The sequence below is a fragment of the Mesoplodon densirostris genome, chromosome 18 (assembly GCF_025265405.1).
Source record: "Mesoplodon densirostris isolate mMesDen1 chromosome 18, mMesDen1 primary haplotype, whole genome shotgun sequence".
Classification (NCBI taxonomy): domain Eukaryota; kingdom Metazoa; phylum Chordata; class Mammalia; order Artiodactyla; family Ziphiidae; genus Mesoplodon; species Mesoplodon densirostris.
Genome location: NC_082678.1, coordinates 40,322,066 through 40,349,225, shown reverse-complemented (window position 1 = coordinate 40,349,225; position 27,160 = coordinate 40,322,066). Strand labels below are relative to the sequence as shown.

Here is a 27,160-nt window from a genome sequence, read left to right as displayed (position 1 = left end):
AAAACTATAATATGTTGCTGAGCGAACTTAAAGACGTAAATACATGGAATTTATATGGAAATGCAAAGGATCTAGAATAGCCAAAAACAGTTTTATAGAAGAATAAGTTGGAGGACTTAAACTTCAAGGTTTGCTATAAATCTACAGTAATTAGGGCTTTGTGGAAGGACATTAAGGATAGACAAATAGATCAACAGAATAGAATAGAAAGTCCAGTAGACATAAAATCCATTTTAAAAAAAAATTTATATTGGAGTATGGTTGATTTACAATATTTTGTTAGTTTCAGGTGTACAGCAAAGTGAATCAGTTATATGTACATCAGTACTTATGTCCACTCTTTTTTTTTTTAGATTCTTTTCCCACATAGGCCATTATAGAGTATTGAGTAGAGTTCCCTGTGCTGTACAGCAGGTTCTTATTATCTATTTTATATAGAGTAGGGTGTATATGTCAATCCCAATCTCCCAATTTATTCCTCCCCCACTTATCCCCTAGTAGCTATATTTGTTTTCTACATCTGTGACTCTACTTCTGTTTTGTAAATAAGTTTATTTGTACCCCTTTTTTTAGGTAATCAGTATCATGCGATATTTGTCTTTCTGTGTCTGACTTACTTCACTCAGTATGACAATCTCTAGGTCCATCCATGTTGCTGCAAATGACATTATTTTGTTCTTTTTTATGGCTGAGTAATACTCCATTGTGTATATGTACTGCATCTTCTATTTACAATAGCCAGGAAGCAACCTAAATGTCCATCAACAGAGGAATGGATAAAATCCACTTATTTTTGATCAGCTGCCTATACAGTTCAGTGGGGAAAAGGAGAGAATTTCCATGGTGATGGAACAACTGGAAGAAGGAATGGAACAGAGTAAATCTTGATTCCTACTTTATGCCATACGCAAAAAGTAGTTTGACATGGATCATAGATCTATGAGGAAAAATTCTATAAAGCTTATAAAAGAAAATATCCAAATCAGATTGTGATCTGGCATAAGGAAAGATTTTTTTGACAGGACAAAGAAAGAAATAACTACTAAAAAATGATAAATTGGATTTTACCAAAATTTAAAATTTCTGCTCATCAAAAGCTTCTTAAGAAAATAAATAGGCAAGCTACATACTGGGAGAAAATAGTCTCAGTTAATATATCTGACAAAGAACTTTAGTAAATATAATGAAGTACAACACAAAACAAAGAAAAATGTGGGTTAAAGACTTAACAGACATTTCCCCAGAGTGTATAGGAATGGATAATAAGTACATGAAAAACGTGCTTAACAACATCATTAATTAGGGAAATGCAAATTAAAACCACAAGGAAATACCATACATACTGTCAGAATGCATAAAATTTAAAAGACCATGCAGTATATTGGCAAGTATAGGGTGTAATTGGAATTCTCACATATTGTTGGGGAAGTAGAAAGTGGTACAATCACTTCAGAAAACTCTTTGATAGTTTCTTATAAAGTTAAACATACATCTACCTCATGACTCAGGAATTCTACTCATTATTTACCCAGAATGAAAATGTCCTCAGAAAGACTTGCATACAAATGTTCATTAAAAACTTTATTCGTAATTGCCCTCAAACTAGAGACAACCCAGATGTCTAATAATGGAAGAATGGATAAACAAATTGTGGTATATAATTCAATGAAATTCTCAACAGTAAAAAGGAACAAAGTACTGATGCCCACAGTCACATTGATGAATCACCGAAAATGCTGAGCAGAAGAGACCAGACACAAGAAAACACACCGTCTGATTGTCTCTATGAAATTCTGAAGGAGGCAAAACTAATTTATGGTGGCTGAAATGAGACAGCGTGTGTCTCTGGAGGGGACTGAAAAGCATGGCTGAAGAGAACTTTCCAGGGTGGTGGAATATCCTATATCTTGTTAGGGTTGTGAGATATAAGGGTGTACGTGTTTGTTAACTCATCAAACTCAGTACTTAATGGTTTGTGCATTTCACTATATGAAAATGATACTTCAATTACGAAAAGGCCAGAACTATAATGATAAAAATTATGAGTATATTATTTACTTTCACTAAACAGTACTTGTGGCTTTCTGTTCTTGTTCTCAAAGCACCTCTGTGTTTCCTCAGTCACTGATAAGTATATGCACCCTGTGTTTTTATTGGATTTGGCTCCTGTGCCTGTGACAAATTTTGTTTCTGCCCATTTGGTTTCCCTTGTCATGATGTTTGAAAGAGACCTAGAGTGAAAAATTAAAGAAGGTTATCAGGTAGCTTTTGAGGATTAATCTGGAACATTCATCAAGTCACATGAGGTGTGCTGTACCCTTAAGTAGTTACAAGGTGCAGGGACATGTTGTCTTTACTATGCTTTTAAAAGCACATTTACCGGTGGTGTTTGCTTCCCTCCCTCCCTGCTTCCCTCCCTCCCTCTCTTTCTGTTTTTAAGTATAGAAAAGTATAAAGAAGAAAACCAAAATGGCCCATAATTTTACTGTCCAGATAATTGATGTTACCCTTTAAAAAATGAGTAGTATATGCTTCTAGTAAGAGAATTCAGTTGGTATAGAAAGTTATAAAATGAAAAGCTCCATGTCCTTAATATTGCTCTCTGAAGATACAACTTTATTATAAAGTATATGTCCTTTCAGAAAAACTTGTTCATATATCCAGATATGTGATAATTTATATAAAACCATGAAAATATTTATACAAAAAGTAGTTTTATTATACACTGCTTTGTAGCTTTTTTTTTCACATAGTACATCTTGCAGATATTTCTAAATTAGCACATACCCTATTTTTCAGTCAGTTGTGTACCTTTCATTGCATGTTATAGCCAATTTAGATTATTTTCATTTTTAAATTAAAAACAGTGTTTTAAGAATAACTTTGTGTTAGTGAAATGTTGCATTTTTTTTAAATTAAAAAATGTTTAATGATTATAGATTGACAGTTTTTGGCCTTTCTCCTATGTTAGGAGGCTTGGAAGGCGCAGCTGTGTCTTCTCAGCCCTGGCGCCATTGACATTTTAGGCTGGACAACTCTTTGCTGTAAAGGCTGTTCTGTGTGTTGTAGGGTGTTTAGCAGCACCTCTGGACCCTACTCGCTAGATGTTGTGGTGCCGCCCCCCCTCCCTCAGCTGTAACAACCAAAAATGTCTCCAGACCCTTGGGGTGCAGAGTTGCCCCTGTTTGAGGACCACTGACACACACAGCATTGCAGGTACACCCAGATGGTTGCCATTGTCTCTCCTGATGGAGGAGCTGCAGAAGTCAGATACAAGAGATGTGTTCCTCCTTAGCTTGGGGTTTCAATGGGTGCAAAAAAGGGGAATGTAGGGAAGGGATATAGGGATATCTCATAGAGCCCAGGGAGTGCGTCACAGTTTTGTGAGCGACTGACAGCTGTCAGAAACCAAAGCAACCCAATAGGTGTTCTGTCATATGTTCAGCAACTGTTTATTGAATGTCTGCCATCTACTAGGTACTGTGGTGGCCACTGGGTATTTCATGTTGAGAAAAAGAGATGTGAGTGCTGCTTCATGAAGCTTAAGGTTTAGAGGTAGACACAGACATTCAGCGAATGAATGAATGAATGAAATTATAAATAGTATACCTGCTATTGAAGGACTATAACCCGATGCCATGAAAGAATGAAAGAGGGGCCTAATTTGGAGTGGAGATGGTGAAGAGATAGCCATGGAAGGCTTCTAAACCTGTGTAGCTTTTTACTAGGTTTGGGGAAGGGGCTGATAAGAGTGTTCCAGGCGGAGGGAAGAGCATGTATTTGAAGTTTCAAAATATCAAGGTGGGAAAGGTTCAGCTTTTTATGGAACTGAAAGAATGCCAGTTTGAGTGGAGAATAATTGAATGAGAAGGAGAAGTGGATTTAAAGTAAGGGTGGAGAGGTAGTCATGGGCCAGATGATACAGGGTCTTGTAGGCAGAGTTGGGGTGATGTACAAAGTGTAGTGGGAAGCTGTGGCACGTTATAGGCAGGTGAGTGACATGATCTGATTTACATTCTGAAGTGATGATTCTGGCTGCTGTTTGGGGTATGCACTGGAGAGAGGCAAGAATAGAATTAGGGAGACCCAGCAAGGCTGTGGTAGTGTAGCTGAAATATATGGGTGGTGATGACATTGAGTTGACGTTGGAGGCAGAGGGAAATGGACAGATTCCGGAGATTTTTGGAGGCAGCATTCACGGAAATTGGTAATAATTTGAATGTGGGTTGTGAAGAGGGGAAGGCATTCATAGTGACTTCCAGAATTCTGGCTTGAATGATGGGTTCAGTTGCCATTACTGATGGGGGGCCACTGGATGTGTCTGGAGCTTCAGTGGACAAGGGAGCACAGAAGAGCAAGAGTTAAGCTTTAGATGTGCTAAGTGTGAGATGCCTGTGAAATATCCTATCAGAGATATCAAGGAAATAAACATGACACATACTCTGGTGTCGAAAATAAGAGTCTGGTGTGCAAAGAAAAGGGTACAGATGGGAGATAAAAAGTTGAGAGTTGTCAGCATATAGATGATAACGTTGTCTAGGAAGAGAGTGTATCTTGATGAGACTGTTGGGTCCAGGGCTGAACCCCGAGGAAATCTGACGTTCAGAAACTGGATACAAGAGGAGCAACAGGCTGAGATAGGAGAGACGTTTGAGAGGTAGGAAGCAAATCCATAGAGGGTGATGTCATGGGAACCGAGCATCATTTCCGAGGGCGGGGGTGGGGGGTGGTCAGCTAGGTCTAATGTTCTGAGAGTACTGGTAAGGCTGCTTTGCTAGTGATGACTCCTGAGATGCCCTTTTAAACTACTCTGATTTCTTGTAATACTTGGGGGGATGGGGTTTTAGCCACCAGTGGAGATTGGAGCCCAAATAGGGAAAGGATCTTATGAAAACTTGTAACCTGTTGGTTTAGGTCTGCTTCCCTAACCTTTTCTATAAGGAGCACAGCCAGAAAAACCATTTCAGTGGTATGCTTTGAGCATAGGTGAGAAACATCAGCTCAAAGGGAATATGCAGCAAGATGTAAACGTGAATGTTTGTGTGTTCTATTACTGTCTTCCTGGTTGATTAAAGAAAAAGTGCTTTCTACTTCATAAGTCAATACTACTGCAAAATACTGCAGATTTGTACAATTAATACCTTCTGTTCACTGAATATGGATATCAAAAGTTGAATGTTGATCTCTGGAGTCTTTGAGCAATTCTTGTAGAAATCTTTCTTTTTTCAGTTTTTCCTGCCTCATCTTAGATCTTAGGAAAGATACTCATTTTGTTAGTAGTGCCAGGAAGCAGGCAGTTTCCATGGCAACTGACAGATTGCGTTTACTGTGGAAATTTCCGGAATTGACAGAGCTGCATTGCAGAAGGATGCATAAAGCACTATTCATCTAGAGATCCTAACAGTATGGACCCAGAAGAACAGTTGCAGTGCTGTGCAGGGTATGTGTTATGTTTATTTTCCTGTCTAAGGAGGATTACGAGTTATGAGGAGAGGGTAAAACAGTTTGAGGCGTTTTAGTATATATGCTGGCTTGCTAAAATCAGAGAAGCTTTGGGAAAAAGGAGGAAAAATAATTTGGGAAGAAAGATGTGTTTGATAGCATTGGGAGGAAATCAAGATAAAGATCAATGAAGTAGAAGAATGTGATAATGAAATAAGAGGAGAAAACACACTTCAAACTGATTAGATAATAAAAGGGTCTTACAGATAGATGGTGGTTCTAGACACAAGAAGATACTTATTTATCAAAGGAAAATTAGCAGGCGTTGGCAAGCTCAGGGAATCACGTTCTCCTGTACGGGAAGGAGAATGCTGGTAAGGTAATGAGCTGCCACCTGCTGAAGGGCGATGCGCAGCTGTGCGGGCTGCTCTGGGCGTGGGGAGGTGTGTTGCCGCCTCGGGTCCTCCCCTGCACGCAGGGAGAGTAAGGGAAGGGCCGTTAGACCCTCAGTCCTACTCCCTGTGGATTTGTGGAGGATTTTTAAGAAAAAGCCTGAAATGCATCTCGAGATTAAATTCTGGAAATAAAACTATAGGACTTGGGTAGATAAATGGAATTTCTTATCCTCCAGAGCATGATTGTAAATTTGAAAGAGAAATGATATGAAAAATAGATAGGATTTAGGTCATTTAAATGATAGGTGATATCTAGCTGAGTAGATGTCATGTAGGTTATGTAGACAGCAAACTACAGCTCATGAGTATTCATCTAGAGATGAATACAAATGTGGCCTGCTGCTAGTTTTTGAAAATAAAGTTTTATTGGAATGTAGCCACACCCATTTGGTTACACAGTTGCCACAGAGACTTGTGTAGATGGCAAAGCCTGAAATATTTATTGTCTGTCCCTTTACAGAAAAGTTTGGTGACTTGTGATTTAGATGGTGTATTGGATTCCTAGGGCTGCTGTAACAAATTCCCACAGACTTGGTGGCTTAAAGCAACAGAAATTTATTCTCTGGGGTTCAGGAGGCCAGAAATTTTGAAGTCAGGGTGTTGGCAGGGCTGTGCTTCTTTGGAAGACTTTAGAGGAGGATCCTTCCGTCCTATTCCTAGCTCGGGTAGCTCCTGGCGTCCCTTGGGTTTTGATAGTATAACTCCAGTTGTTGCCTGTCCTTACTTCCCTGTCTCTGTGTGTCTCTGTTTCCTTTTCTGTCTCTTTTAAGGACACTCATCATTATATTTAGGGTCCACCCTAATCCAGGATGGTCTTTTCTCGAGACCATTTTGTTAATTACATCTGTAAAGATAAGGTCACCTTCTGAGGTTCCAGGTGGACATACCTTTTGTTGGGGCTACAGTTCAGCCCACTGCATGTGGTGTTAAAGAACTGGGTTTTGGCTTCTTAGACTACATTCTGTGTTAAGGTTTCCTTTGGAAACCTGTGAGACATATCCTCTGAAGTAGACTTGTTGACCTGCTGCAGAGGGTGTTAAATTTACTTTTCAAGGACCGGACAATACAGGCATAGTTAAAAATCATAGCAGACAGCCTCTGTGATGCAAACAGAAGCAGCTGGGTAGAGGCAGTACTGGAATATTCGCAGGAGAAAAGGTACTAAAATATTCACAGGAAACCATGAGCATTGTCTAACGTTACATGTCTCCATCAGTCTCTCCTCAACTCCCACCCCCTAAAAAACAACAAAGTGAATCTGGAAATCTAATGAAAGGTAGTTGGAACCAAAATGAGAATCAGAATTTTGAGAGATTAGACTCATGACTAGATTATGACAATGGGAAATACATATATGATTTAAAATAAGTAGATTCCATACATGAGTAGAGTGAACAGAGCTGTAAGTTTGAGACTTAACTCTGGTTAGAGAGCCTTTGTATCGTTATACGAGCATATGGACTGTTGGCCTAGGCAGGCGAGGTCTGTGATGTTTCCTCTACCTTCTGAGCACATTTATAAGCCATAGTAATGACAGTAGATCTCTATCCTTGCATCCCTCGGAAGTTTCATCTAGCATATTTGGGTATATTTGGAAATGTTTAAGCAGTGATACATGCCCATGCTGACGAATTACGTGGTAGCCAGGGGATTCCAGGGTGGGTGCTGGAGCTGCAGAGAAAATCCTCCTCACTCTGTGATCTCAGGGACCCCAGCCTAGTGCCTGCGTCCTCAGCTGTGCACCTGAAAATGAAGCCCCTGGTGTAGACTTGATGGAGATAATCACCAGCAGAATTAAGCAAAGATGGTTAGAAGTGGATCCAAATTAGGGTTCACCAAGAATAAGCAGTACCAAACTAGCATACTATACTTAAAAAAAAAAAAAAAAGTCACTGGGCTGTAGATCAGGAATTTGCCGTGGGCTGGGTGTTTCTTGATTTCACCATATGTGGGTACAGAGGAGGAACACGAAGCCTGAGCCAGGATTTTCAGGCACAGTTTCCTGAAGGGCAAGACTGGATGAAGTTCGTATATTCTTTCTAATTGAATTCTGTTAGTCTGTGACTGTGTGTATCTTGAACACCAAACTGAGATGTTAGCAAGCGGTAGGAATGGAAGTTTTCTTTTCTTCTTCCTTTAACAAGATGTTTTGTGTACTAAGTCCCACCCATGTTGAATTGTGTGCTTCAGCTTAAACAGCTTCAGAGAAAGATTCAAATTTAGCTACAATCACTTTATTTTTTATATAAATTTATTTATTTATTTATATATTAGTTGGCTGCATTGGGTCTTTGTTGCTGCGTGCGGGCTTTCTCTAGCTGTGGTGAGCGGGGGCTTTCTCTAGCTGTGGTGAGCGGGCTTCTCATTGCGGTGGCTTCTCTCGTTGTGGAGCACGGGCTCTAGGCGCGCAGGCTTCAGTAGTTGTGGCTCACGGGCTCAGTAGTTGTGGCTCGTGGGCTCTAGAGTGCAGGCTCAGTAGTTGTGGCACACAGGCTTAGTTGCTCCGTGGCATGTGGGATCTTCCCTGACCAGGGTTCGAATCCGTGTCCCCTGCATTGGCAGGCAGATTTTTAACCACTGCGCCACCAGGGAAGCCCTGCTACAATTACTTTAACTTTTAATTTTTCTGTTGGCATCTAGAATCTATGTATGGAAATAGAATGAGATAAGGTTTAAAGCATAGATTGGGATTAAATTAAGCTGGTTGATCATAGTTCATAAAAGCTAAAATTTAAGTACTATAAGGGGTTCAAAAATATACTCGATTTCAAGTAGATACATAAAATAGATGCATAGCAAAACGTGTCTGTTAATAAAATTTATTTCTATAAAATCTTTTTTTCTCATTGACTTATTTAGATAAATGTCCCCCAAAAATAATAAAAATAAGCTTGAGAATGTAGTTGTTTCATAGATATGTGTTTAAAAGATAATTCACATAGTAATAGTACTAAAAATTAGCTACAGGTTAGGAATAAAAATAGTGGTTCAGACCCTTGGTTCTTATTTGCTTGAGGAACTAAAGTTATGACTTTATAAAAGCAGTTTCATATTTGTAGTACAAAATGATGTATGAGTAGCAGCTGCCTGCTAAAATATTTAAGAAACAAAGGTGAAAATATGAAACATAGAAAATTAAGACAACTTAATGCTAAACGCTATTCTTATTGCTAATAACAATAACAGCCAGGGTAAAGAAAAAATGTACCCAGGGTTTCTCTTCCAACATTCCTGCAGAGACTGCCTGAGGTAAGGGGGCCCCTTCTGAGCCTCTAGTCTCAAAGACCGAGCATCTTCATTCTCTTTCCTGCCCTCCCCCGTCACTGGTAACTACCGAAAATACCTGGAGAGGGACGGGAGGAGGAGGAGAGGTGGATGCAGACACATTCCACTGGGTAGTGTGGTCGTTCTGAGAAGTGTTGTAGGTGGACGCAGAGAAGGGTTGTAGCAGCAAAGTAGACTGAGAGTTGTATTTTTATATTTGCTGCCGTCAGCTGAGAGCACAGCATTAGAGAACAAGGAGGTTGTGGGGAGGAGCATATTTGCCTTTGGAGCAGTGAGTGCTTTGATTGAATGCACTGAGCCCTGGATGCCTCACACTGTACACGTGCTTTCAGCTGTAGACGTGGGACAGGCAGATCCCTTTCACACAGAGTGGGGCCCAAGGAAACTCAGTCTCTCTCTCTTGACAGTTTTGAGGTATAATTGACATGTAATAAACTGTACCTATTTAAGGTGCACATTTGCTGAGTTTTGAGGTGTGTGTGCACCTGTGAGACCATCACCACAGGCAACATCATGAACACATTCATCATCCCCCAGAGAGCTTCCTCCTGCCCCCTTGTAGCTTTTATATCCACACGTTTGATTTGGTTCTTCTCTCCATTCTTTAGTTTCTTGAACATATGGAATACAGTAATAAACACTGTTTCATTGTCCTTGTCTACTTATTCTAGCATCTCTGTCATTTCTGGGTCACTTTGAATTGGTTGCTTTTTCTCCTTATGATGGGTCATAGTATCTTGCTTCTTTGCATCTTGATGATTTTAGATTGCATGCCAGACATTGGGTGCTGGCTGTTTTTGTATCTTATAAATATTTTTGAGCTCTGTCCTTTGGTTAAGTTCCTCGGAAACAGTTTGATCCTTTCGGGTCTCTTTCTTCAGCTTCGGTAGGTGAGACCAGATCCTTCGGCGTGCTTTCCTGAATTCCCCATGAGTTGTGGAGTTTTCCATTCTTGTGGGCAAGAACGGGAGTTGTTGCATGAGCCTGGGTATCGTTCCCTCTAGTGCTTTTGGGTGGTTCTTTCCGCAGCCTTGTGTAGGTTCCTCATAAGCTTGTGCTGGTCAAGGGGGGCCCCTGCACGTCTGTGGGGTCCTCCTTCTGTGCGGCTCCCTCTTATCTAGTGCTCTGCCTCGAGAGCTCGGTCTCCCCAGACTCCCAGGTCCGTCGCCTCCTCGTGAGGATCTGCTGGATCTGCCCCCGCTGTGTTGCGGTCTGTGAAGTCTCCCGAGGCAGTACGCACGCTGGGGTGGCTGCAGGGCTCGCCTCGTGTATTTCCTGCCTCTCAGCGCTCGCTCGCTGCCTTTTGTTGTCCGCTGTCCAGGGTCTTCAAGACCTTCCCGTGTATTGTCTTTTTTTTCAGTTGTTTCAGGTGTGAGTATCAGTCTGTCTCCTGATGCTCCATAATAGCCCAAGCACAAGTGCCACAGACACTCATCGTGACCTAGGAGGAGAATTATGGAATTAGGGAATAATATCTTCAACGCTTTGAGAAAGAGCATCTCTGAATATGATATTTTCCAGCATTCAAAATCGTTTTTTACAAGAATAATCAGCATTTGTAATAAAGTAGAAGAAATCATGGCATTCATAAAAAAAGGATTGGAAAATACTGAGGAGAGAACAAATTTGGATAAATAGGCAACAGAATTACAGAAAAGGGTGATAGATGAGAAAAAAAGACATTGCTAGGAAACTGAAAATGCAGTGGTGGAATGAAATCCATATTGCATGTGGAACTTAAATGGTACTGCATGACAGCAAAAGAAAAGAATGTGATGGGGATAATTGATTTGAAAACATACAAAGTACCACATTTTTTACGTATGTAAATGCATAAATACAATCGGAAGGTAAACAACACCCTGGAGAAATAGGTATGTTAATAGAAAAAGAACTTTTTAGCAGAAACAGCGACAGCAAAACAGACACCCGTCTAGGAGGGCTCTGGCTAAGGGGGTGTTATCTCAGGTGGTTAACCAAAGAAACGCTGTTTACCAAATAGCTCAGAACATCCAACTCCAAGAGTAATAAATCAAAATGCCACTTAAGAGTGAGAGATCTAACCCCAGTCACCTTTCCGGTTGGCCTGAGGGAAAGGGTGCAATGGGCCAGGCACAGGCTCTCCCTGCTGGTGCTGCTCAGTCAGCGCAAACTCTCCAGGCAGCGTTATGCAACCATGTGGACCCTGTAATGGCTGATATGTCAACGATGCACTCAGTGAAGTCTGTAAAGCAGTAGGTGCAACAGGTCATTCGGTGACCTATCCACATAGTACAGAAAAATGCAAAGGATCTATAGTGAATTGTTAATAGTGCTTTTCTCTGGATTATGATTGATTTTTCTTTTTAAATTTCTCTTCTACCTGTGTAGCTGTGAGAGGGATTTAGGATTGGGTAGTCTGCTTGGAAAAAGAGGTTCAGGAACTTGTCCTGCTGCTGAATTTGCACAGCAGAACCCTGTGTTTAGTAGATAGTGGGGCTGGGGCTAGAGCTCTCCCAGGTAACCTTGGTCGTGCTGTTCTGTTTCTTTAAAAAACAAGCCCACCCACATACATACAAAGCCCCAGGCAGCTTTATCAGACACATGAGGTAGAAATAAAGCTTTTCTCAGGGCCCAGTCTGATTACGTTCTGGAACATTATGTCACAGTTCTTTAGTTGTTTTGGAATCGGAAGGATTTCAGAAATTCATAGATTAGTCTGGGCCAATGAAGGGATGGTAATTAAAATACAGTAGTGATGATTCAGTATTGAATAGTAAACGGACAAGTTGCTCATTTCTATCCAGAAGCTCAGTGAGAGAAAGTACTGAGACATGCAGATGGCCAACAGACACTTGAAAAGATGCTCAATATCACTAATTATTAGAGAAGTACAAATCAAAGCCACAGTGAGCTATCACCTCACAGCTGTCAGAATGGCCATCATCAAAAAGTCTACAAATAATAAATGCTGGAGAGGGTGTGGAGAAAAGGGAACTTCCTATAGGACTATTGGTGGGAATGTAAATTGGTGCAGCCGCTGTGGAGAACAGTATGGAGGGTCCTTAAAAAACTGAAAATAAAGCTACCATATGATCCAGCAGTCCCACTCCTGGGTATATATCTGGAAAAAAACCCCTCTAATTTGAAAAGATACATGCACCCCAAGGTTCATAGCAGCACTATTTACAATAGCCAAGACATGGAACCAACCCATGTGCCCATCAACAGACAGCTGGTTTAAGAAGATGATATATATATACGGAATATTACTCAGCCATGACAGAGAATGAACTATTGCTATTTGCAGCAACATGGATGGATCTAGAGAATATTATACCTAGTGAAGTAAGTCAGAGAAAGACAAATACTATATATCATATATGTGGAATCTAAAAAATAATACAAATGAATCTATATACAAAATGGAAATAGACTCACAGACATAGAAAACAAACTTATGGTGCTAACTCCCCCTGCCCTTGAATACGTAGACTTACCCACCCTGTGAGCGGCAGCCCGATATAAGGCATGAGAGAGACATTGCCAGAGCATGTGTACCCTCCCTGTAGGGTTAGCTCTGAAAGAGAGGAATTGAACGGAGTGTGTTCAGTTTCTTCTCTGTATTCACTGATCAGTCAGTAAGGCCTCGGGTGAGAGACCAGATCCCTCTGCGTGGAACAGTGAGGCGTGGGAGGAATAAGTGTTCCCTTCAACAATTGGGAGAGGTAAGCCCTAAAATCTTTGATATTTTCCAGTCATTCATATGGCATCTTCTTATAAAGCCAGGGAATATTGTCGTTTGAAAAGGAACATGAAGATACTGACCACATGGGACATATACCCAACCTGTTTATAGTAGCTGTTGAATATCTGTTGGTAAGAGATGGTACGTCCATGAATTGATTTTCCAAATTTGATTCAAATTGATAAGGTTGATTAATTTTTTTTTTTACGTTTTAATCCTTTGTGTCGGTGTCTGTAGATTTCACCAGAGTCTATTATTACCACTAAAATTCTACTAGCCTTTATATAGGAGAAAATATATTAATGGTAACATCAGTGTATATCTAAACAGCTTCCCTGGTGCTGTTAATATCTATCCAAAAATATATACTGTTTGAAATACTGTATTCAAGAGATACATTATGCGTTTAATTCAGATTTGTGATCTGTAAGGCATTAAAAAAATATAAGTGTGTAGCTGAGTTTTTACCTGGAATGTGTATCATTTGATAATCTAATTACAAGTCCTAATATAACAAAGACTACTAAAACTTGTTTTCATATTAAAGACCTCTAAATCCAGAGGAGAATATTACTAAGTTTTCTATGGACTTTTTTCTACTGGACTTTCCTATGTAGAGGGCTAGATAGGGGGCTGGGATTGTATTCCTTTCTGAGACTTGGGTTAATTTGAGATTTGGAACCTCAGTCCTTTGCTTGTTTCTTGAGTGGACCCAGCAAAAACATTGGAGGGGTGTCCTGGTTAAGTATTGCCCATGTAGAGCACTTACCCTATTTTAGAAGGAATATAAGAGTAAATAACTTGTTTACTGGTAGGCAGAGGCGTTGAGGATGACTTACAGGTTTGTGGAGTTGAGTCAAAGTAATTTCCAGGTAAGAAATTAATAATGAAATGACTGGGAGTTTCTGATACTGTCTAATAGAAGTAACACTTAAATCTTGTTTGATAGATTTGCTTAAAGTTAAAAAACTATAACTAGGGTTTTGGCCGCTTGGTACAGTTGCCTCAGTGATTGACTGCTAGAGTTTCATGGTAAAGGTTCAAGTCAGGCTTTCAGATCTGGTTACTACAGTGCTTTATCTACGTACAGTTCTTCTTTGGAAGCAATCATGGTTGGACTAACTCTTATAACAGTAGCTGTGAAATTGACTCAGTTTCATTGGAAAGATCGCCAGTCCAGTACGAATGAAGACTCTATGAACATGCCTTGGTGATGGCATAACCGTAGCATGTTTTTCCGTGGTTTTCACAACTCTTTTCCTGTCTAAGTGGGAAAATGGAACTCTGGGTAGTAATCACATTCTCCTGTTCATCTTTTTCTTTTGCAGCTGTATTGAGATATCATTCATACACCATACTGCTCACCCATTTAAACTGTATAACCCTACTGCTTTTAGTATATTCAGGGTTGTACATCTGTCACCTTACTCAATTTTTGAACATTTTCATTAGCCTAAGAAGATAACTCACATTCCTTATCTGTCAATCTGTTCACTTTCAAAAAGAAAAAAGAATCTTATCCAGAAACCATACAGCAGTCCTACAGTAAGCTAAACTATTAGCAGAGATATTTCATAATTCTAAAATTTGATCTTCAGTGTGATAGACAATATTATAACTCATTTTTCTCTGACTTTATGCAGTAATGAAATATTCATTTCATTTCTCAGGAATGCTAGCAACAGACGTTATATGATACAGTGTAATCATGAGTGATAGCCTTTGCCATATTCTATTGGCTAGAAGCAAGTCGCAGGCCCCATCCATATTCAAACAGAGGAGCTTATGCAAAGATGTGGGTGCCAGGAAAGTGGAGGTCATGGGCAGCACCTTAGAGCCTGGCTGCCACTACCGTCAGCAGTAGGCTAGTGCTGTATATTTCACCAGTGATTAAATTGAGCCATAAAGATGGTGTTTTCTTGCCAATGATCATAGAACAATAGTCATTATTCATGGAACTTCTTTATGTTAGAATATTTCCTGGCTTAATCTGTCTACTTCATGAAAAAGATTACTGAGAAAATTAGTTACTGGGCTTCATCTGCTTGCCTAGATCTGATTTCCATCTTAGCCAGTTCAAGCTTCACCTCCATACCTGAATGGTCACTTACGCCACTGCTTTCTGGGCTTCCTTTGACTCTACATGCTAGGGTATATATAGTATTGGTGAAAGTATTTTGTAAACTGAAAAGAACTTGTTATGAATGAAAGCTGGTCTCAAGACTTACTAAAGCTATGATTTGAGAAGCTGGCATTTGGAATGCTGGTTCACTAAGTTATTTAGACAAAGCGTAGTAACTTTTTAACTCTGACCTTGACTCTTGGTTATCATTATTATCAGTACTAGTATAAATGATTATTCTGGGGGAGTGATTTTAAAATTCTAAATATATGAGAACCTTAAAAGTAACTACAAAAAACAGTTCTACTAATCTGAGAAAACATTTCCTGAATTTTGGAAGAAGAAATAAATAACCAATCATGTTCTTGCTTGTGTCATTAGATCAGATTTTAAAAGAGATTCTGATCATTTAATATGAAATTGAAGAAATGTAGATGATATTCAATGGAATCTTTTTCTTTATGTCTGTTGCACTCTCTGACTTGAGACAGTTCATCCCTACACATTGGTATGTGTGTGAGAGAGAGACAGACAGACACAAACGAGATTGATTTTACATTTTTCATTGGATTTGCTTTTTTACAAAGTATGGTTAGAAGTTAATACTTTGATCTCCGTGCTGGCATTTTGGAGATGATTTTTTTATTTAATGAAAATCTGTAACAAGTGAGCGCTTCTGTCCATAAATCATTCTTTTTTCACCCCATTGCTCTATCTGTTGATCAAGGGCTGAGAGGCTCAATTTTGAATAGCACATGGTAGTTTTCCTCTTAGAGCCAGCTGGCTAGTTGTTTAACTCTTCTCCCACCTCAGCACGGCTTTAGCATGAATAGGGCAGTATCCTAAGGTGCTCATTCCCAAACTTCGCTAGAAATCATCTGGGTATCTCTAAATATACTGTTTTTTGACCCCTATCCCCACATATTCTGATATAATAGCTATATGATGATACCTGGGCATTGGGATTTAATAAATCTCCCCAGGTGATTCCGATGAGCAGCAAAGTTTGTGAACAGCTGTATTAAGGATTGAGGACCTGGAATAATTAATGTTGGGTAAGGTAGGATAAGAACTTTTTGGAAATGAGGTTTGTAGCACCTGCGATTCTGCATTTGATAATGCAGTTTTGCAAAGTTTGGAGAAGATCTCGTATTTGGAAATGAAACTGGTCTGCAATATTAGTTTCTTCAGTAAATGGAAATTTGGTTTTATGAATCCCGTAAAAGCTAAGTTTATTGACTCCCTGAATTTAGGCCTTTCTTAATTAACTCAGTGTGTAAAAAACCAAGATGACACAAATGAACAACAACAACAAAAATCCCCGGAAACCCGGAGCGCAGACTGTTCTAGTAACTGATGAGAAAACAAATTTTCCCACGCATTAATCAGTGCTAGCTAAAAGAAAAAAGTCAAAACCTATTTAAAATGTGGAAAAATTGCTTCCCAATATTTTAACAGAGAGAGACTGAGAACACACAGCATTGAATCGTCAGGAAAACTGAAGATCTCCCCTGAGCAACACTGGGATTTCACTGCAGAGGACTTGAAAGACCTTGGAGAAATTGGACGAGGAGCTTATGGTTCTGTCAACAAAATGGTCCACAAACCAAGTGGGCAAATAATGGCGGTTAAAGTAGGTGATGCCCATGATTACTTTTGGTACTTTAGTCCACTCGGTGCAATTTTTTGGTGCAGTAACACCACTACTGCTCTTTTCTTACTGGTATGGTAAATATGGGTGTTCCTGAAATGGTTTCTCCGAATCCTTTTGAGGGTGTTTTGTATAGAGGTTGTCTTACCGGTGGCATGTTTCCTGCCTCTCGGGAGACATGAGTCCTGAGGTGTGCATGTCCCCTGCACTTTCGGCATGATCCTTTAACATGTTTTAAACTTCAGGCCCTCCCGCTGGCTGCCAAGGTGAGTTCCGGTGGGGCGGCCGCACCCTGGGGGCCGGGCAGTGCCGCGCCGCGCCAGAGCTGCACGGAGACGCGGCGCACTGGGTTGGGCAGGGTGCGGGGCTAGGGCTAACAGCAGGCTCGCTGACGGTTTCCCGGAAACCACGCACATGCTGTTGCCACTAACCTCAACCTTACTCGGTCCTGACCGGCTCGGCTTCTCTCTGTTTTTTGCACCTCCACTCAGTACCGCCCTGTGCCCTGGCTCCAAGGTTGTACTGAAACGCATACTCTGTGATGCTGCTGTCCCCGTCTGTCATTACTGTGAGTGTCGTGCCACTTAATATGTTCATTTCAAACAAAAACATCAAGAATGGCCAGAAGTGGAGATTGGCCGCTAGACTGTACCTGGCAGGCTTATGTTGGTACCTGTGGGGAACTCATGGTTTCCGTCTGACTCCTAGGGGGCCCACGTCATTGTAACTTGTTCATGTGTTTGTTCATATGTTTAACGAATATTTGCTCTGTGTAAGATATTTCAGGAAAGTCAGCGTTGGGGGGAGGGGGGCAGTTTAAAAGGAAAAAATGAGATATGGCCACACTCTCATCGAACTTAAAATTTTTATGGGAACAGATACTTTCCCAGTTTGCAAGAACTGAGAATGGGTTTGCCGACAGTCTAAGCTAATCCTCTTCCTTTTAGTCCCCTCCCTATTTTGAGAGTTTATCAAAATGGCTTGATGAGAGGAGTGACCTGTTTCCTACTTGACTTTTGGGAGTGGATTTGTGTCACATTAATATAAAATGCTGCCTGTGTTGAAGTTTATTGTGAGCAAAATGTTACTCTGTTTTAGCCTCCTTCACTGTTGAGCATTTCTCTTTGCTGGGTTATATAAAACTCATGAAAAATTAATGGTGGGGAGAAACCTTAGGATTCTCTCTATGGGTTCCTAACCTGTTTTTGGTCGTATTTCTTTTACAATGTGGTGACAACTGTAGACTTTTTTCTTGGGAAGATGGATACATATACAAAATTTTGCATATAACCACAGACCTCTAAAGATGCCCAGGCTAAGACCTCTGCTTTGGATTAACCTGTTGAAATAAAATGTTGTTTTTCTTGGAATGTAAAATAATTTCTCTCTTTTTATGTTGTGAACTGTAGTGTGAGTGGAAAGAAAGTCATTTTATTTAGACTTTTCTGCATGAGTGTTGCATTGCCCTTATGTACTGTCTGTGCATGACGCTCACTTTTACTTGGCTGGGGCTTAAGGGAAAGCTATCCTATATAACTAAAGTCCTAAACTTTTCTCCCAGATACCAGGGAAGCTACTTTTTAAATTATTATGTCCTGCTTTTTTCAGTCTGTGCTATGTGTGCTTTACTATGTTGATCAGCATCATAAACTGTTTTGGTAATCTGGATAGACTTTAATCATGGTTAATAGGTTTTAAAGGTAAATAAAGAAGTTCCTTCGTTTGGATGTTAAAGTTTTTCTTAATTTGCTAACATTTCAACTGTATAATGCTTAGTCAAATTTTGAAAGAATTTAAGAGTGAAAACAGGAAATTGTTGTCTGCCATTTGTAATCTGATCTTATTTTGAGATCCCCTGTTGGAAATGCTATTAAAAACCCCAACTCTTAAGAAGTACTCCTCAGGTGGTGATGGGACCCACAGACTGATAACTGTCACGTCTGTACTCACAGGTGATGCTGTGTATCTTTGTCACCTTGAATTCTTGAGCAAGCATCATAGTTTAGCATGGGAGTGGTGGGAGGGCAATTTAAAATGAAAAAGGAAAAACTGAGATATGGCCACACTCTCACTGAACTTGGTAATCTGACATTCCAGTCAACATATTGATGGGGTGTGTAAGGACTGGATTTCATGAGTTCGTATAATACTGGAAGAGTGTTTGTGCATTAATATATATTAAAATTGGATACCAATTTGATGACTAGTATATGCCATCTACTACAAATTTAAAACGTATTATTGTTGGTCTCACTGAAAAAACTTAGCCCTTCATCATACCGAGAGTTTATTCACTCTTCACTTAGGCACACAGACCAGACTGACGAGTGAAGATACACAGAGGCATTGTATGATTGAGGAGTTAGATCTGACATTTTACATGTAGATGGCTCTGTTCCTGAGCACACACTGGGTTTATCTCTGAGATGAGGACTGGGGAGATTTAAAGGAACTGTGAGACAGCGGTTCACACTCCTGTAAGTTTTCCTTGGTGTTGGTGAAATGAGAAACCCACTAGAAGTAGCTGTATACTAAGTGTCTTATTATGCACTTAATATAGAAGGATTTCTTTTTTTTTTAACATCTTTATTGGAGTATAATTGCTTTACAATGTTGTTACTTTCTGCTGTATAACCAAGTGAATCAGCTATACGTATACACATATCCCCATATCTCCTCCCTCTTGCATCTCCCTCCCACCCTCCCTATCCCACCCCTCTAGGTGGTCACACAGCACCGAGCTGATCTCCCTGTGCTATGCAGCTACTTCCCACTAGCTATCTGTTTTACAATTGGTAGTGTATATATGTCCATGCCACTCTCTCACTTTGTCCCAGCATACCCTTCCCCCTCCCCGTGTCCTCAAATCCATTCTCTACGTCTGTGTCTTTATTCCTGTCCTGCCCCTAGGTTCTTCAGAACTAATTTTTTTTTTTAGATTCCACATATATGTCTTAGCACACGGTATTTGTTTTTCTCTTTCTGACTTGCTTCACTCTGTGTGACAGACTCTGGCTCCATCCACCTCACTACAGATAACTCAATTTCATTTCTTTTTATGGCTGAGTAATATTCCATTGTATATATGTGCCACATCTTCTTTATCCATTCATCTGTCGATGGACACTTAGGTTGCTTCCATGTCCTGGCTATTGTAAGTAGTGCTGCAGTGAACATTGTGGTGCATGACTCTTTTTGAATTATGGTTTTCTCGGGGTATATGCCCAGTAGTGGGATTGCTGGGTCGTATGGTAGTTCTATTTTTAGTTTTTTAAGGAACCTCCATATACTGTTCTCCATAGTGGCTGTATCAATTTACATTCCCACCAATAGTGCAAGAGGGTTCCCTTTTCTCCACACCCTCTCCAGCATTTATTGTTTGTAGATTTTTTTTAAATAAAATTATTATTTTATATTTATTTTTGGTTGTGTTGGGTCTTCGTTGCTGCACGTGGGCTTTCTGTAGTTGCGTCTACTCTCCATTGCGGTGCACTGGCCTCTCACTGCAGTGGCTTCTCTTGTTGCAGAGCACGGGCTCTAGGCACGTGGGCTTCAGTAGTTGTGGCACACAGGCTCAGTAGTTGTGGCTCGCAGGCTCTAGAGCGCAGGCTCAGTAGATGTGGCGCACAGGCTCAGTTGCTCCGCAGCATGTGGGATCTTCCTGGACCAGGGCTCGAACGTGTGTCTCCTGCATTGGCAGGTGGATTCTTAACCACTGTGCCACCAGGGAAGTCCCTTGTTTGTAGATTTTTTGATGGTGGCCATTCTGACCGGTGTGAGGTGATACCTCATTGTGGTTTTGATTTGCATTTCTCTAATGATTAGTGATGTTAGGCATCCTTTCATGTGTTTGTTGGCAATCTGTATATCTTCTTTGGAGAAATGTCTGTTTAGATCTTCTGCCCATTTTTGGATTGGGTTGTTTGTTTTTTTGATATTGAGCTGCATGAGCTGCTTGTAGATTTTGGAGATTAATCCTTTGTCAGTTGCTTCGTCTGCAAATATTTTCTTCCATTCTGAGGGTTGTCTTTTCGTGTTGTTTATGGTTTGCTTTGCTGTGCAAAAGCTTTTAAGTTTCATTAGGTACCATTTGTTTATTTTTGTTTTTACTTCCATAAAACAGGAGGTGGGTCAAAAAGTATCTTGCTGTGATTTATGTCATAGAGTGTTCTGCCTGTGTTTTCTTCGAAGAGTTTTATAGTGTCTGCCTTTACACTTAGGTCTTTAATCCATTTTGAGTTTATTTCTGTATGTGGTGTTAGGGAGTGTTCTAATTTCATTCTTTTACATGTAGCTGTCCAGTTTTCCCAGCACCACTTATTGAAGAGGCTGTCTTTTCTCCATTGTATATTCTTGCCTCTTTCATCAGAGATAAGGTGACCATATGTGTGTGGGTTATCTCTGGGCTTTCTATCCTGTTCTGTAGGAGGATTTCTTTATCAGACATTAAGCTTATCCTGGAAATTATCCTAAGATTTACTTGCAGTATCTGCACCAAAGTGAACTGTGGTATCAACCTGATTTTTAAAAATTATTGTTTATTCCTCATTTTTAGTTTTGAGGGAGCCCTTCCCCAAATTTATTTTGCCACATATAAGAAATGTTTGAAAAAATGAGTTCTTAGTTACAGGAAATAATTATCTCCAAGAGATAATTAATCTAAAAATCAGTTATGATATAAATTAGATTCAGCAAGATAACACACAATATATGTAAGAGTTGTACTTACGATAGTTTCTTGACCTTTGGCCTGAGCACAGTTCCCCAAGCTGCCAGGGAGGTTCTGTGTTAGACCTAGGATGTGGGAAATTTGAATCCTTCATTTTTAATTGCACACGCTTGGGTAAGCAGGTTTTACTCTTCTGTGAGTAGTTTGTCTTGTACTATTTTGTCTAACTGCCTGAGCGACTGAGTCACGGGACTGCTGAGGGCAAAGGCATCATTGCCTCAGGGTCTTTTAAAGCTCAGGAAGGATGTCCTTTGACGCCGGCTGGTACTTCAGGCTTGGATCAGTATCCTCTGAAAATAACATTTATTTCACACCCCGTTTTGCACGATGGTGGAATAACCACTGAATGAAAAGATTAGACACGCACAGTCACCATCCCCTAAGGTGAAGTAGGGCTTAGCTAAGCTCTGCTTAGCTGTCCGGCAGGGCTGGTTATTACAACCAATTCTGGGAAGAGCCCAGAATTCAGGCCAAGTGTTTGAAGAAGCAATCAGGATTAGGTTTCCAAGCTAGGGTTAGAGAAATTCAAATCTGGGAGAAACCCCCAGCAGAGTTAGTCCACAGATGATCAGAATCTACTAAAAACAATCCAGGGACACAGGAGTAAAGAGTTAGGAAGAGTAGCTGCAGTGCCACGGTTCAGGCCCATGGCTGGAATTGAGTGGGACAGCAAAGGCAGATGGCTACCAGAGGGAGGAGTGACCTCCTGCAGGCCTGGACCGCCGCCTGCCTGTTGTTAATTAGGTCCGGATTGACTTCTTGAAGGATCGTACCCTGTTCTTGTTTGTAGGCTGTGAGAGAAAAAACAGGGGAGAGTAGGAAAGGATGAAAATGGGAGGGAATAGAAAGGAATGAAACTGCTGTCGCTGAAGACAGAAGGCAGTGGAACTTGGAGGGTGAACGCGGGAGTAAAGGTCTCATCTCACTGGAGAGTGGAGCTGACGCTGGGCCTCTGGATGGGGTAGGAAGGTGTGAAGGTTGTCACTGCTCGTCACTACGATGAGCTTTGAGTCTTCTAATTGAGAAGTTCCCTGAGTTAATCAGAAAAACAGTCGGCTCTTTGCAGTTTGTGACCTCATATTTAAGGGTTTCAGGTGTTTCCCTTTCTTGGCCATCTGCCTGACAGGTGTTACTCCTTCCACCCTCGGTGCTCTTCCTCTACTCTTCCAAGTCTCCTGCTGCGCTGGTTTAACTTTTCCTGATCCTGGGCTGCTAGCCCGATCTCGATTCCTGCATTCTTGCCTCTCCTTGGTATTTGGGTCTTGACGTCCGTGTGCTTGAGCTGAGACCCAGGTTACCCCGATGCCTGGTGGGAAGGACCAGCGCCCTCCGCCCGAGAGCATCAGGACCCACAGCCCAGCCCTCCCTGAGCAGAGCAGCGTGGGGCTTTCGCCTGCTCACTGGGTGGGCCTCCTGTGCAGGTGGAGCTGCGGGTGTCGGGAGGCAGCTGGGCAGTGGGGACCTCGCCATTGCTGTCAGAAGTTCAGTGCCGAGTAGTTTGCGTGGGGACCGTGAGCACTGTCGGAGGAGGGCCATTTTAGTCTCAAGCGTTGGTCTTGCACAGTGTTCTGAAGGCAGTAGAATGACACTTGACAGGCGTGGCCTTAATTAGAACAGCTGCTTTCTGATGGTATAGAGAACTTTGTTAGGCAGTTTTGTTGAGTTTCAAAGGTCCACAGCGCTAGCATTTGATTATCCAGGTCACTTGTGGGATGCAGAAGCCATGGCTATCTTGTTTTGAATTGAGACTGGAGTCCAGTGTCTTAGGCTCTCATTCGATTGGCTAGATCCATGTGGCTTATTAAGAAACCCACAGTTGATTGCCCCATATTATTTTATGTTGCTGTTGTTGCTTGAATGTTGTGGCATTGCAATGAAAAGTGTGTAAGTGGTGCCCTTCCAGGAGTGGACAGATCCCAAGGATGTGGCAGGGCGGCCCCCCAATCCCTGGTGTAGTGGGGATTGGAGCTCCCAGTCTGCGTGTGTTTCTTTTGCTGTTGCTCCTAGTGGATGCTTTCTGTTAATAGAATTGTATGTAGACCCCAGTAAATAAAGTAGCCAAAATCAGTGCTCTCTGGTTGATGTGCTGGATAGGAGGTGCCTCCCCATATCGGAAGCCCTTGGGGCATGAGTGCTGAGGAACCTTTGGGATCCACGTGGACAGTTTGGAAATGGTGGCTCTCGGTGAACTTTAATCAACCATTTTTGTTTCTGAACATTCTGGACACCTAGTTTCTGAAACCCTCTACCTTCACTTGACTGACCTGACTGAACCGTGACCTAGGACTGAATCCCAGCTCATGCACTTATTTGGAGAAGAACCCGTCTTAACACACCTCGCTCTAAATGAGGGCCCTCTGGAACGATATGTGAACAATACCTCCTGCACAGTTTCTGTCATTCTTTGTCACGTTATAGCCGTGCCTCTGTAATTGTTTGTATATCAGATTTCTCTCCTATCTCACTGTATTGTCATGGGTACCGAAGTTGGGATCTGTCATTTATGATCTTTAGGCCCTTAAATGTTTCAGTGCTGAGGTTAAATAACATTGTGCTCTTTACATGTGGATGATGTAATGAGTAAAGAGGAAGATGATACCACCCTTGTCAAGACTTATCAAGCTTGTCCCATTAACTTTGTCCTCAGGGCAGGTCTTCCCATGATGTGATATCACATATGTTGTTGGAAGTGATCTCGCACGTTCTCTGATGATGCACAGCACAAAATGTGTAGAAGGAATTAAACTGGGCCTCAGTATCCTCAGTGAGAAGAAGGGGAGGTCCTACTATTAATTAATTAATTTGACTAAGATACAATCAAGAGTTCATTAAATTGCTTCTAAAGACTCAGGTGGTTTTGCGATTAAGAATTAGTATCCTTTCTTTCTTCCTTAGTAAAAACATGTGTTTTCATAATTTAAAACAATTGATTTAACAGACACACAGTTTGTTACTCTTTGACATGAAAAACAGTTTTGCATCTGTGATCAGCACTCCAAATACTTTGCCTTTTTTTTTTTTTTTTTTTTTTTTACTGTTTGTTTTGGCTAATGTTGCCATCTGCTTTGACCTTATTAGTGATAGTATTGTAAGATATCATGGACATTTTCTTATGTGATCTGTTTAGAAGACTCTTTAGCAGCTAAGGTTAAGTGTCTTGCTGCATCTGTGGGATATAGAATCTTTGTTTTGAAATTAGGAAAATAAGAATGCCTAGGGTTTCCTGCAGCTCAGAGGAAAGTGATAGCTCACTGATGTGCTGCAGTGGTTTCTGGGGTTTTCCAACTTTGTATTAGAACTGAATTCTGGACATTTCTGCTGGGAAAGCAGCACATTTGTTGTAAGGGTCGAATGTTTGTAAGAATCCAAGGGGACACTTGGGGATCTGAGTGTGATCCTTGCTCTCCTATCCCCTACCTCCCTGACTTAGGTTGATCTGAAGTCATCCACTGACTGGCAGTGGATCCCCCTTTGTGTTTTATTCTCTCACATATTAACCTTAGGAGGAGTCCCTAACCAAAGGGCAGGGACTGCTTAATGAACAAGGCTGCCCTTCTGGCAGGGCAGTATTGGTGTTTGTGGATCCTAGGAACTGGATACTTTCAAAATACATTTATTACAATTATATCAATTAAGAAATCCTTGTTCTCTTCATCATTTGATTTTAAATGAAATGCTGTAGAACCTTCATTCCATCCCTCTTTGTTTTCTGTGGAGAGGAGTCCACTCGAGATCCCATGTGCTGTGTTTGCCCAGGTACCAGCTCTAGGATTCCTGCACGGGTGATACTTATCAGTGTCTACTCAGTCTGGTGTCTTAGGCTCTCATTCGATTGGCTAGATCACATGGCTTATTAAGAAATCCACAGTTGACACAGGGAGCCTTTGATCTCATTCCTGTCCTGTTAGTGATTGCGCAAGCTTTCATCCCATTTTGGCAAGATATTTGGCAATTACTTGAGTAGAGAATATAAATACTGTTGGTCACCTTAGATGGTGAGAGGCGCTCAGCTAGAGGGATGAGCCACAGTCACTGAGAGCTGAGTTCAAGCTACGTGCAGGTGATAGCGGATCCCCCACGGCTTTGCCGAAGGGGAAAGACCTTCTGGTGCTCTGATTTCGGTTGGTGGTAAATTGAAAGTAGCACTTTGCCTAATGGCCCAAATACTAATAGCTTGCATCACTTTATTCTGTGTTAAATTGTTTTAGTCAATGCCTAGAATAATCTGTAAAGCCATACACTGATTTCCTCTATAGTTGTTGAATACATCACCTTGCTGAGTTTCGTTGTGTCCGTGCCCAAATTTCTGATCGGGGAACTCACCCCTCATTCACTTTTGAATACTCATACCTTATTCCTAACTTACTCTAAGCAGCCACAGATGAATACGGACACCTTGTTACACTGTCCTCTGGACCCTCAGCTGAGCCCTTCAAAGACCCGGCAAGAATGTGTCATGTGAGAGCTTAGAGGCTATACCTCCCAGGACTAGTGGTCATGCCCTTTCACATTACTTTTCCCATTTATTCTGTTCCCCACATCTCTTTCCCCATGTATTTTCTCCATTTCAAAACAAAAACGCAGATGGAGTATCAGAATTGATAGACATTTTGTAAGTTTATTTGACTGTGTTGCTATTTTCAAGTCTGTCTGTCTGAAGTCAGTTCCTGGACTCCTCGGTTCTTGATTCCTGATATGTTTGCAGATGACGTGTATCTTTTTTGCTTGGAATGCCCAGATCCTAGAAACATCTGTCGTACACATTGTGGAACTACTGTTTTTAATCAGGAACATGTATGACTTATCAGTCTTCTTTACCCTGAGTCTTTTGAGTATGTGATGACCTATTTTCTCCTTCTCTAAACATGAATGGGATCAGGTAACCCAGAGGGCCTTCTCCACACACACATTATCCAACAGATAGAGCTGGTCATTGGCCTGACCTTTCCTTACAGCTTGAGTTGGCAGGTAGAACAACTCTGGGATTTTGGTGAGAGTCCAGAGTTCTTGCATAGGACACAGGCAGACACAGACTGGGGTCCTTCCAGGGCGGGCCCCAGTGCTTTGGTGTGTGCCTGGCTTCTCTAGCAACTGAGATAGCTCTGAGAACTCTGACACGGAGATGTGGGTTAACTCTGAATCAGAGTGGGTGGCAAGGACACTACCGGAATCAGCTAGGTGTTCATTTAGCGCCCAGGCAAAATGCTCCTTGAAGACCCGCTTCTGAGGACCTACCCTGTGGGCCTTTTTTCATTTCCTCTTTGCCACAGTTGAGCCATCCTGACCTTACCCCATAATAGCGAGTGGGTCATCATCATACTCTTTCCATTTATCGCTTCTTCACGTCACTCCTGACCTCTGAAAATAAATTTAGGAAAGGAAGAGAAACGAGAAAGCGACACTAATGTGGTCATAGTATCTCAGTAAGAAGGGGTGAAATCGGTTTCCTTAGGAGTGTGTACTGCCTGTTTTCATCCATCCTCTTGGCTTCTTTCTCTCTGCCTTTTCCACCACAGTCCTTCAGTGAATTTAGTTTTAATAGTTCCCCCAGTCCCTTTCCATCCTAATAATGTGTCTTAATCAACTTGAAAGTCCTTCATACTTACTGGTGTTAGTTTTGTCCCTAACTATTCATCCTTAACGAGTACCAGCAAATCACCTGAGAGGTCGGGTTGGCAGGGTTTGGAGATAAGGCGAGAGAATAGTGTGTGTGAAATCCCAGTGAAAAATTAGAGGACATCTAGAACTG

The 27,160-nt window shown here is 41.2% G+C and overlaps 1 protein-coding gene across 3 annotated transcripts in view; it reads left to right on the top strand.

The window, feature by feature from the left end:
• The window catches only part of MAP2K4 (mitogen-activated protein kinase kinase 4), a 105,688-nt gene that overhangs the window by 43,243 nt on the left and 35,285 nt on the right, over positions 1-27,160 (top strand). For all 3 annotated transcript variants that reach the window (XR_009530409.1, XM_060082085.1, XM_060082086.1), the window contains one exon: positions 16,490-16,664. Coding sequence is in view for 2 of the 3 variants with exons in the window: in XM_060082085.1 (XP_059938068.1) it covers positions 16,490-16,664 (175 nt within the window). In the remaining variant the exon portion in view is untranslated. The remainder of the gene's footprint in view (positions 1-16,489; positions 16,665-27,160) is intronic.